Genomic DNA, 13,456 nt, shown 5'->3' with positions numbered 1-13,456 from the left:
GTATGCAAATCATATGTAAATTAAGTCATTAAAATTTTTTCTGGATTAGAATGTTTCAATTAAAGAAACTACTCTTATAAATAGCTTATAAAGAATTTATTTGAAAAACAAACAAAAAACTAAAAGCCACTTTGCCATGAAAACAATTTTTTTAAGCAAGCACCAGTTATCCTCGGTAGTGAAATCTCTAAACTTCAATTCTGTCATCTATGAAACACTGATTTTAGAGACTGGATGACCACTATCCTTTCAAGTTCTAAACTGCTGTGTGTCCATAAATGTAATAAAATGGTAAACACCATTTCGTTCAAATTATTAAGACTTTAGTAAGTGTTTTCATTCAACGTAGTATGTCCCGTTTATCAAAATCAGCTTTTATGGTTAAAAAAAAAAATGCTAGGTACTGCTTAACGATCTTGAAACAATCTTCATATAATATGATTAGAAGAAAGTATTAAATCATCAGCATATATAAAAATACTCAAGAGTTTTTAAGTAGTTAAATGCATTTACTTTTACATATAAATACCTTCTCTAAATATATCTGAAATTTAAGAGTTTACAGGTAAGATCTTATATAATTTTCTAATTTATTATAATTAACGAAATCCTGGAGGTGGTGCAATAGATCATTTGGTGATTACAGAAAATCACTACTAGCTTACTTGAAACTGTTTTTTAATTAAAATACGCCACATCCTGTCTTTTTTCCTGAAATATTTCTAAATTTAAAAATGTCATGAAATAACTATTTATACTAAGCACATCATGAAATTTCTGAAACATACAAAGAAATGTAAGGTTATTTACCTACAGATACTGCAATTCCTACGTAAACCAACGTAGTAATTAAAATGGCTAAGAGTGTTCCTTTGGGTATGGCTGACTGAGGATCCTAGAAGACAAGAAGATTTTTTTAAGTATACCTTTAAAAATAAATATATGTATACCATTTTAATATATAATTATATAGTACTTACTGCGAGATCGCCTGAGATATTTGCTCCAGCCAGAATACCAGTTGCAGCAGGAAAAAAGATGGCAAAGACAGAGAAAAAAGTCTCTTCCTCTCGAAAATCTGGCCCAAAGTTCTCAGTAAATATTTCAGCTGTAGAGAACCAAATATTTTTGGCCATTAACACATAGCAAATTAGATCATAATAGTTTAGGTCAAGAGTAAGTGATCCCTGACATTTCTTCAGTTCTAATAACTGATAAACTCTTTAATATTTACTAATTCATACACTGGTATTCCTCTTTTCTTATATGAGGGGACAGTTTACAATGAATATGATGATTTGACCTGGGATATCCCCTACTAGTTTGTTTGCCTTAATAATCCAGTTTCAATCACCCCTAACTTGACTGTTACCAATTTGTCCAAAGGTAAATCAAAGTGTAGAGAAACCCCTCAATCTCGGAAGTCCAGAGAAATAAGAAAGGACGTAGGAAAACAAAAGGGACATCATACTGATCTGGAACCATTTTTTCCCCCCTAACTTAAATACTGTCTGTGCAGTTTTCTTTATTTCCTAGTGCTGTCTTGTTTGATTTTTGAGGCCATTTTGGGGGCTTCCAGATAATTTTAGCTAAAGCAAATTAGGAAAAGGTCCTTTCCATTTCAACAATAATGGAAGTTTCAACTAGACCTACTGTTTCTATCTATTCTGATAGTCCTGACACTAAAACAACCAATTAACTGTCATTTATGCATCCATCCATTCAATATTTAAGTATCTGCAATGTGCCAGGTCCTGTACTGAAGCCATCTAGTATGTCAAGAGATACAATAGCAAGAAGTGAGACGATGTTCCCACCTTTATGGAATCTAAGAGTATCAATGGGGAGCTACATAGGAAGTGAACACACAGGTCGTTATGAACAGCAGTAAATATACTGATGGAAACAGGGTATTGTGATTAAAAACGAGAGAATCTAATTCATTGTGGTTACAGAAGGCTGAAGAGCTGTAATTAAGGAGACAATACTTACAAAGAGACTTTACTGAACAAGAATCAGCCAGGTGATGATTAGAGGAAAGATTACACCAGGAATAAGAAATGGCATTTATAAAGGCCCAGAGGTAGGAAAAAGGCTTAGCTCTTCTGAGGAATTAAGAGAATGTAAAGCTGTTATACAGCAAGGAGGAGAATAAAATCAGACTGGTGAGATCAGTAGGGGTGAAATAATGGAAAATTTTAAAGGTGTTTAGATTTTATCCTAAATACAATGAAAAGCCTGTGTGGGCTTAGAAACATGCAAATGACATGATGTGATTAGGGTTTATGTGCATGCTGTGTGGAGAGTGGACTGAAAGCATCACCATCTGAAGCAAGAAAACCAATTGGGTGGTTACTCCAGTGATTCAATCTATGAGGGAAGAATAATATACTTATTGAAGAAAGATGAGAAAGGAAAGGGGCAAGTAGGAAACATTGAGACCTTGGCTTCTTCCACGTACTCAAATGGAAATTCTGAGTAGGATTAGGTAGGAGACATCGAGTAAGCTGTTATGTAAGCCTGGAGTTTAAAAAAGAGATCCAGGAATAGAAACATGCCAGTCTCTTAGAGCACTTGGAGCCACTGAGAAACACATCATCAAAGGACAGAATATAGTTAGAAGGCCCAGTACCAGCCTTGTGCAACTCTGACATTTAGAGGAGGGGTGACACTGACAGACAGTGACCAGTGTGACATAAAACAAGAAAAGTATTTCAAGGAGAATGGGACACTGAATATAATGTTGCTGAGAAGTGGAGGACTAAAATCCTGCACGCTGGATCTAGCACCACGTGGTAGTCAGCGTGACAGGCAGAAGGCAGAGATAGGTTTAAAGTAAAGAAATAAAATCATTTGGTAAAAGTATGATGGGAATAGGCTATGCAGTCTCCAAGTATCCCACCACAGATTACAGATTACTTAATTACAAAGAAGAAAATGGCAACTTCACAATAAAGAAACCTCTGAGGTACTACTTTGACTAGATCACTGATGTTAAAACCATCACTGATGAGGAAAAATGACCTCATGTGAGTGACCTAATGGAATAAACTCAGGAAAACATTGTTCAGGTAGTGCTCCTGGAAAACACGAATTACCTGAGTCCATGCAAACAAATCAGATGAATACAACTGGACAGAGTTCTCCAAAATCAATCACCTATACTCTTGAGAAATGTCAATTATATAAAACAAAAAAAGGCTCAGGAGCTGTTCCAGATTCAAGGAGGTTGGAGATTATGTACAGAACCATCTTAAAAAACAATGAAAAGGCATGACGACTGAATGCAACACATGATCATTAACTGGATCCTGGAACAGGAAGAAAAAGTTGCTATAAAGATTTTTATAGAAACCAGAGTCTTCCAGCCAAGATGGAGGTGTAGGTAGACACACTGAGCCTCCTCGCACAACCAAAAGAAGGACAACAATAATTTAAAAACAAAAAACAACCAGAACTGACAAAAATCGAACTGTATGAAAGTCTGACAACCAAGGAGATAAAGAAGAAACATTCATCCAGACCTGTAGGAGGGGTGGAGAAGGGCAGCCGGGGCAGAGAGGACTCACAGCAAGGCAGCAGCGGGCAGACCCTGCGAGGTGGTGTATTGTGGAGCGGGGCGGGCAAAGCTGCAGCTGGCTGGCAAGGCAGCAGCTGGTTGACAGGGTGACAGACCATGCAACCCAGGGCTCCAGCTCGGGGAAATAAAGCCTCAAACCACTGACTGAAAATACCTGGGGGAGTTGAGGCAGCAGCAGGAGAAACTCCCAGCCTCACAGGAGAGTTCATTGGAGGTTACTCCCCTCCCCACAGGGGCCTAGAGTGTACACAAGCCCACCCACTCATGAATCAGCACCAGAAGGGCACAATTTGAATGTGGGTAACAGAGGGAGTAACTGAAATCCAGTAGAGCAGAGCAAGCACCATTGCTCCCTCTTGGCCCCTCCCCTACGTACAGCATCACAGTGCAGTGACCAGCGTTACCCAGCCCTGGTAAACACCTAAGGCTCCGCCCCTTTACATAACAGGCATGCCAAGACAAAAAAAAAAAATTGGCCCAAATGAAAGAACAGATCAAAGCTCCAGAAAAAATACAACTAAGCCATGAAGAGACAGCCAACCTATCAGATGCACAGTTCAAAACCCTGGCAATCAGGAAGCTCACAGAATTGGATGAATCTAGTCACAAATTAGATGAAAAAATGAAGGCTACACTAAGAGAAACAAAGGAAAATGTACAGGGAACCAATAGTGATGGGAAGGAAACTGGAACTCAAATCAATGGTATGGACCAGAAGGAAGAAAGAAACATCCAACCAGAAAAGAATGAAGAAACAAGAATTCAAAAGAATGAGGAGAGGCTTAGGAACCTCCAGGACATCTTGGAACACTCCAACATCCGAATTATAGGGTTGCCAGAAGGAGAAGAGGAAGAACAAAAAATTGAAAACTTATTTGAACAAATAATGAAGGAGAACTTCCTCAATCTGGCAAAGGAAATAGACTTCCAGGAAGTCCAGGAAGCTCAGAAAGTCCCAAACAAGCTGGACCCAAGGAGGAACACACCAAGGCACATCATAATTACATTCCCCAAGATTAAAGAGAAGGAGAGAATCTTAGAAGAAGCAAGAGAAAAGGACACAATTACCTACAAAGGAGTTCCCATAAGACTATCAGCTGATTTCTCAAAAGAGACCTTACAGGCAAGAAGGGGCTGGCAAGAAGTATTCCAGGTCATGAAAGGCAAGGACCTACATCCAAGATTACTGTATCCAGCAAAACTATCATTTAGAATGGAAGGGCAGATAAAGTGCTTCCTAGATAAGGTCAAGTTAAAGGAGTTCATCATCACCAAGCCCTTATTATATGAAATGTTAAAGGGAGTTACCTAAGAAAAAGAACATAAAGAATATGAACAGTAAAAATGACAGCAAACTCACAGTTATTAATGACCACACCTAAAACAAAAACAAGAGCAAACTAGGCAAACAACTAGAACAGGAACAGAACCACAAAAATGGAGATCATATGGAGGGTTATCAACAAGGGAGTGGGAGGGGGAGAATGGGGGGAAAGGTACAGAGAATAAGTAGCATAAATGATAGGTGGGAAACAGACAGGGGGAGGGTAAGAATAGTATAGGAAATGTAGACGCCAAAGAACTTATATGTATGACCCATGGACATGAACTATGGGGGGGGGAATGTGGGAGGGAGGGAGTGGGCAGGATGGAGGGGAGCGAAGGGGGGAAAATGGGACAACTGTAATAGCATAATCAATAAAACATATTAAAAAAATCTTATAGAAACAATTGGAAACATTTCTATATGGACCATATATTAGATATTAGCCTTGTGCCAAAGTTACATCCTGAATTAGATATTAGCCTTGTGCCAAAGGACATCCTGAATTGTCCTTTTCCTTACAGATATGTGCTTACATACAATGTTTAGAGGTAAAGCCATGATTTCTGCAACTTCTCTCAAAGGGTTTAGCAATCACAGTGATAACAATTAGGTATCTATGAAGTGATAAATCTATGTGGTAAAAAGATGGACTACAAACGCATTCGTCATTGGTGAATCTAGGTGAAGGGTGTAAGGGATTTTTTGTATCAATTTTTCAAGTTCTCTGTAAGTTTAAAATTATTCTGAAATAAGGAATAAGTGAGAGGTACAGATTTGAGAAATTTGTCTATGAAAGGGAACTGAAAAATGAGGTGGTAACTTAGCTGAGAATAAAAGACAGGAGATAGCACTTTCAAGGATGGGAATTATTAGAGCAAGTTCGTAAGCGTATATGGAGGTAAGAGTTTTGATACATGGAAGCAAATCAATTATGAAAGGATAAATGCCTTTGAGAAAGTAAAAGAAATAGGATCCAGAATACAGTAGAGGGACTGGTCTTTAATGAAAGAGGTACTTCTTACATCGGAAAGGAAAAAAAGAGGAAAAAATGAATCCCCCATTAGGTAGTAATTTGAACTGTTAAAGTTTAACAACATAACCTGTTTACTCCTCACACTGCCTTAGTATAATGAGAGGAGAACCAAGCGGTATCAAACACCAAAAAAGAAAAGTCACATTCCAAAGTTTATTTAGATTTATTTACATCTGACTGAAATAGGCCCAGATGTGCTAGTTAAATGCAATATAAATTATTACTATTCTAGCTAATTATGTCATACTTTTATGGGCTGCCAAGTTGGAAGAGGAGGGGAGAAGACACAGATGGATCCCTTTAGGAAGTAACAGCAAGTATATGTCACCAGTAGTGACAACTAGATGCAGACTGAGAAGGGTTACAGGAGATGAGAACTGTCACAAATCCTCACACAATTAATAATGCAAACTGTGGAAAAACTTTAACTGCAGTTACACAGAAACTAACATTTCTAGTTACTTTCTGTCTCACAAATACAAGGAAAAGAACGAAAAAGCCATGTCAGAACAAAAGTTACCTTTCACTTACAAATTCACAAAATTAGTGGAGAACTAAAGCAACTTTTTTCAGTATAACACTGATCTTTTTTTTACATTCCATTATCTTTTGTTGCTAATAATGAAATGGTAAGATAAATAAAAGTGATTTTTTACTCTAATTGTAACACACATAAAGGATATAAAACTAAATTGAGTTGCCAATTCGTCACTACATCAAACTCAATTACATCACAAAATATCTAAAATACACTAATAGAATTGTATAATATGCACCTTTGAAAATATTCTATCTCTTTTACTTACATTTATAACCAAAGAAACCTTTGGGCTTCTTGTTCTCCAATGGGATAAATGTTCCTATGATGAAATCAGCAATAGCCAATAGCAGAATCACCAAAAGAACAATCTGAGCCTGGAATTTTAAACATTAAAAATCAAAATCAAATCTCTTATGTTGTACATTGATTCAGTTCCACTGTAATACAACTTCCATGGGGGAAAGGACTTCTGTCTTGTTTCCTCAGTGCCCCAAACAATGCCAAGCACTGAGTAGGTGTTCCATAAACTTTTATTAAATGAACAATCTTTAAAGTAGTATCCTGGAATGTTCAATTCTGTGGGGGGAAAATGAAGAGCAAAAGTAGGATGATGCCATATATATTTGAAATGAATGAATGAATGATGTGCACGCCTTCCCCCAAATCACAGAGCACTATAGGTAAATTCCGTAACACTGTAGGCTTATCATTCTATGTATCATTCTTCCTGTCCCCTCCACCTGACAGTACAATCTTGAGATATGGACAACATATTTGCTGCAAACCCAAGTTTTAGACCAAGTCTAAACCTCATGTTGATTCTGTGACAGCTATATGAAAAGAAGAAAAAGTATAAAAAGAAGACAACGCCCAGGAGGGGAATTCAAGTAGCAATGGGACTGGAAGACAGAGACAATCTATGAGAACTACCATGTCTTCTCTCACTTTTTTTCTGTTTTGTTTGATTTACCGGGATATAACTGACATATAACAATACACCACATTTTGCCCTGTATAATGTGCACTTTTTGCCCAAATTTTTTAGGGAAAAATAAGGATGCATATTTGTATGTGGGTAGTACTAATTCCATATCTACATAAATGTTTTTAATTGTTTTACTTATGCTTATGCATTAAAAGTGTAACTACAAAGAAATGATGATATCTGTATGCAAAGTAATGCCCTGGAATACAATAATTGGTTTTGTTTCTAAATATAAATAAATAAATTGAATTAAAAATGAAAATGAAAGATTTTTTCCTGAAAGTTTGGGCCAAAAATGTGGGTGCACATTATACACAGGAGCACATTATACATGGCAAAACATGATATTAGTTTGAGGTGTACAACATAATCATTTGATATTCATATGTATTGTGAAATGATCGCAAGAAGTCCAGTTACCTTCTGTTACCATACAGTTACAATGTTTTTTCTGTGATGAGGACTTTTAAGATATATTCTTTGAACAACTTCAAATATACAGTGTAGTATTACTAACTACTGACACGACTAAACATTACCTCCCCTGACTTATCTTGTAATTGCAAGTCTGAACCTTTTAACCCCCTCTTCCACCCATTCTGCCACTCCTGCCTCTCCTCCTCCACTCTGAGCCTCCCAGTGAACTTGAGCAGATACTCATGAAAAACTGTGAAATCGGTGGGAATAAGGACCACTTATATAGTAATGCCCCAGGTAGTACTGAAATTCTTTTTAGTAAAGTCAATTTGTTAAATGTATAAGTAAATGGTTTAATTTTGTACTAATGACTTACTTACCTACCATGAAAAAATTATTCTTTTGGATTTCCCTAATTTTTGATCTGGTAAATGTTATCATAGCTCATCTATAACACAAATATTTGATTTTATAAAATCTATAAAGTAAACACTAAAAAATCTGAAGCAACTGAGATGCTCAGCAGCATCTTTGGGAACATGCATTGCCCAGGAAACAAAAGCTGTACTGTGCAGCATATTCTCTCAAAGACACAGAAATACACAGTGGTGGGCGAAAGTATATTTACAGTCGTTCACACGGAAAAGACACGCAGTTACGATTACTACAGTAGCAATGGCACAGTGCGCTTAGGTACAATCTTGCAGGTGCTCAAAAAGCCAGCCTTCATTAATAATACAAGAATAAATACTGAGTTCCGTGCAAACCTACTTTTGCCCACCCCTGTATTTGGGTGCTCTGTCTACATATTAATATATGAATGAATTCAGCAATTTTTTCCAGAAGCAATGGTACTGGCTTGGATAGTCATGATTTCTGAGATTTCAATAGCAAGGAGCAAGATTAGCTTCCCTAATCCAAAATGGAACTAAATTGAATTTTATTGACCCCATGTTAATTTTTGAAATTGAACTTGTAAATAAATTACGAAGCCAATAGTTTAATTTGGGTTACCTAATATACTACTGACCTGAGCATTTCTATATAATGAAAACCATAGAAAGGACTAGAGGGGAGGTAGGAAGACAAAAATATAAAAAGTATTTGTTTAACTGGAACCTAGACTGATGGCTACCTCCAAATATTCCCCGTCTTGTCAGAAAGTAACCTTATACCTAAATCTCTCTGAAAATGACCACTTAGGACCTTTGAAAATCGAAAAGTATTACCACACTTTATAGCATTCCTAATACAAAAGCTGTGCAAGTTCATACACTAAATATTTCCAGATATTCCAGTGCTATCATAACTTACCTTTGCTTCCCACTCCATTCCGGCTACTGAGATACCTAACAGGATCACCACTGTAATGGCTCCAATTATCCTGATGTCATTGATGTCATCGATCATAAAAATGGAATGCTCCTAGCAAAAGAAAATTATAAATGTAAAATCAAGATTAGTTATTTTAGGTAAACTCTTTAATTCTTTTGAAACATTTTAGAGCTATCACAGTGCCTTACATGTAGAAGTTGAAAAAATGCCTATTTAATAAATGAATAGGACGACCTATGTAAAGTATCTGATGACATCAAAATATGATCAAATTTGTTACATTTAATCAGATGCAGTAAATCAAAAAAAGAATTCCTAACAGTAAATAAAAATCATAATATGACTAAATTGTACAACAGTTAGGATTTTCTTAAGTTACACAGCAGAAATATTTTGCATTCATTGTGATTAGTGAACTTGTGCTTGAAATGGCCTTTTAGTTTGCATAACGGTAAGAGATGAATACTTTCATGCAGTTGTCCAAATACACTGTTCCCATTCTATGAGCAAAAAAGTATTTGTGATTTAGTATCAATGAAATTAAAAACATATACTACAATAAAATATCTACAAAAAACCCCATAAACTAAATTAAGCAGTAAAAGAACAAGAACTTGATCTTATTGCTTGCTTACGTACAGCCCTCCTTTCCTTCATCGTTTTGGCCTCCACCGATGAGGGCAATGCCAATCTAGTGTCAGTTGTTTTCAGATTTTACACTTCCTATCGTACCAAGTACTACTGCAGAAGCAGCATTTAGCAAGCTAACGTGAACTGTCAGTTGAGGTTCCTCTCATTTAATAATACTGAATACTACTTTGCTTCTACTGCTTTAACTATACCCATCCAATGATTCTTTTCAAACAAGTTCTCTTCTAAACTTCGGAAGAGTATTATCAACTACTTTCTGGCCAGCTCTACTCAGACACCCTGCTGGTTCCTCAAATTAGACGTCTAAAACCGTCCTGTGTTCTCTATCTCAAGTGAAGGCTACTGCCTTCCATCTAAATCCCCAACTCAGAAATCTGTGTATAAACCTCAAGCCCTTCTCTCTAATTTCCCCCTCCCATTATCTTCAACCCACTTATTCAACATTTTTAAAATCTATCAAATTCACCCAGCCCCTCATCATTTTCTTAATATACGCTACATCTCTTCTCCCAGGATAGCTGCAACAACCTTTTAAATGGTCTCCATCTATAGCTGTGTTCCCTCAATCCATTCTCTACACTGTGGCCAGGTGTTTTCATTAGGTCATATCATGATATCTCATCAAGTCATGGTCCCCAACTCCAATCCAGAAAAGACCTAATCTGATATGGAACAAGAATCTTCCTGTCTTGATACTTTTTTCTCTGTCTCCAGTCTTAAATCTCTTTGCCATTTTGTATTCCAGTCATACAGAAATATTTACAGTGTAACAACACATCATACTCCATGCCTTCCAGGTCTGTCTCCTTTTCTTCCCTGTCCCCTCATACCACATCCCACCTCTCCTATCTGCCGGCTAAAGTCTAGACTCCCGTCCTTGACACTCCTCAGTCACCCCCTTTTATGGATGGTAAGTTAAGTGATCTACTCCCTCTTTGTGTTGCCAAGGTCTCCTACAGTTATCCACTTCTGACATTCCGTGATTTTCCTCTTTGTCTACCTAACACACTGAAGTTCTCGAAGGGTGAGTTTTGCGTTCATCCCTGCTTTCCTAGCACATAATATGTTGAGTGGCACACAAGCCCTCAGCAAAGATGTGGAAACAAAATGACTAGAAGAAAGGTGAATTACCTTAAGCAACTCCACCACAGTTTCTGCAAATCCAACCACATACATAGCAACTGCAACAGCATTGGCAAAAGCGAAGATTAGGCCAATTGCACCACCAAATTCTGGCCCTAGACTTCTAGATATCAAATAATATGCTCCTCCTAAAAAAAAGGAAAAAAATGGCAGTACTCAAGTTAGTATTTTAAATGTCCAGAACAAAGACCTCGCTCAAGGAAGAGGAAATTCTGCAGCAGACGACCTTCATACTTGAACTACACCATCAGCTCCTCTCTGGGTGTACAGACTGCGAGCGCACTCTGTAGGTTTTGGACTTCTCGGCCTCCGTAATCATGGGAATCGATTCCTTTAAATAAATCCACACACACACACACACACACCCTATTGGTTCTGTTTCTCTGGAAAATGCTAATACAAATATATTACAAGGTAAATATACAAAAATCCACCATTTTCCCACATACTAGCAATGGACCACTAGAAACTGAAATTTTAGAAAGTAACCTATACTATACTCAAAGACAGGAAATACTTGAGTCTAAATCTAAAAATCATTTCCAAGATCTTTGTCCTGACAACTTAAATCCCCAAAAGAACAAAATAGACATGCCATGTTTATGGAATGGAAGACAATAGTTAAGATGTTTATTCTCTCCAAACTGATCTCTAGATTCAACACAATTCCAATCAAAATCCCACCAGGACACTTCACAGAAATCAACAAGGTGATCCTAAAATTTATATGAAAAGGTACTAGAATTTATATGAAGTACTAGAATGGTGAACGCAATTTTGAAAAATAAAGTTGAAAGACTCACACTACCCAGTTTCATGAATTACTATAAAGCTACAGTACTAAGATAGTGAGGTTATGGATTAAGGATAATCTATAGATTAGACTAGAATAGATTCCAGGAACAGATTACACATGCAGGGTCAATTAATATTTCCCCCAGCTTTATTAATATATAATTGACATATAACATTTTGTACAATTTGATGACTTGATACACGTATATATTCAAAATATTTAGCAAAATAAGCTAGTTAACACACCCTTCACCTCACACAATTATGATATTTTATTATTGTTATGGTAGGAATACTTGAGATCTATTCTCTTAACAACTTTCAAATATACAACAGTATGTTTTACTACAGTCTTCATGCTACATATTAGATTCCCAGAATTTATTCTTATAAATGGAAGTCTGTACACTTTGACCAACATCTCATCACTTCTTCACCCCACAACTCCTGGTAACCACTTTCCTACTGTTTCCATGAGTTAAACTTTGTTAGATTCCACATGTAAATGAGATTATACAGTATTTTTCTTTCTTTAACTTATGTCACTTAGCATAATACCCTCAAGTTTCATCCACGTTGTTGCAAATGGCAGGATCTCCTTCTTTTTGATGGTTGAATAACAGTCCTGTGTGTGTGTACACATATGTATCACATTTTCTTCATCCACTCACCCATTGGTGAACGCTGAGGTTGTTTCCATGTCTTGACTTTATGAATAATGCCACAACGAACATAGAGATGCAAACACCTCTCCCAAATAATAATTTCATTTCCTTTGAATACCTTGAAGTGGGCTTGCTGGATCTTGTGGTAGTTGGTTTTTTTTGAGGTACCTCCACACTGTTTTTCCAGAGTGGCTGTACCAATTTCCATTTCCAACAATGCACAAGGGTTCGATTTTCTCCATATCCTCAGCAACCTCTATTATCCAGTCTTTTTGATAATGCCATTCTAACAGGTATGAGGTGATAACTCACTGTGGTATTGATTTGCATCTCCCTGATGATTAGTCATGTAAACGCCTTTTCATGAACTGGCTGTCTTCTTTGGGAAGATGTCTCTTCAGGTCTTCTGCCATTCTTTAGGTTATTTTTTCATTTTGTTTCTTTTGCTATGCAGAAGCTTTTAATATTTTTTTGTTTTTTTGTTTTTTTTCCTTTATGGAGTTAATTTTATTTATTTTTGTGACTCCCAGTAGCACAATTACATAAATCATTTTATTCACTAAGTCAGGAAGTTCTTAGTCTCAGATCCTCCAACCCACGTCGTCCTTTTTTTTTTTTGGATTTAATCTTTATTGTATCTTTTTCCCATTACCATTTAGTCCCCTTATACCCTCCTCCCCCCAGCAATCACCACACTGCAGAAACTTTTTAGTCTGATGTAGCAGTCCCCAGTTGTTAATTTTTGCTTTTTTTCTGGTGCTTTTGGCATCATATAAAAAAAAAAAAAAAAATCACTGCCAACACCAATAGCAAAGAGCTTTTTTCCCTTGTGTTTTCTTTTACAAATTTTATGGTTTCAGGTCTTACTTTTAAGTCCTTAATGCTTTTTGAGTTAATTTTGATGAGTGGTATAAGAAAGGGATCCAATTTCATTCTTTTACATGTGAATACCCAGTTTTCCTAACAGGCTTTGCTGAGCAGACT

At 36.7% G+C, this 13,456-nt stretch overlaps 1 protein-coding gene across 2 annotated transcripts in view; it reads right to left on the bottom strand.

The window, feature by feature from the left end:
* Positions 1 to 13,456, bottom strand: part of SLC12A2 (solute carrier family 12 member 2) — a 91,467-nt gene that overhangs the window by 41,137 nt on the left and 36,874 nt on the right. For both annotated transcript variants that reach the window (XM_024571619.4, XM_053910876.2), the window contains exons 5-9: positions 11,001 to 11,140; positions 9,198 to 9,308; positions 6,747 to 6,855; positions 981 to 1,108; positions 811 to 895 (exon numbers count right to left, since the gene is read on the bottom strand). In XM_024571619.4, the coding sequence (XP_024427387.3) occupies positions 811 to 895; positions 981 to 1,108; positions 6,747 to 6,855; positions 9,198 to 9,308; positions 11,001 to 11,140 (573 nt within the window). The remainder of the gene's footprint in view (positions 1 to 810; positions 896 to 980; positions 1,109 to 6,746; positions 6,856 to 9,197; positions 9,309 to 11,000; positions 11,141 to 13,456) is intronic.

Source organism: Desmodus rotundus, chromosome 1 (genome assembly GCF_022682495.2).
Source record: "Desmodus rotundus isolate HL8 chromosome 1, HLdesRot8A.1, whole genome shotgun sequence".
In the NCBI taxonomy this organism is placed as follows: domain Eukaryota; kingdom Metazoa; phylum Chordata; class Mammalia; order Chiroptera; family Phyllostomidae; genus Desmodus; species Desmodus rotundus.
Note: the sequence above shows the minus strand (reverse complement) of the source record. Positions and strands in the feature narration are given on the sequence as shown.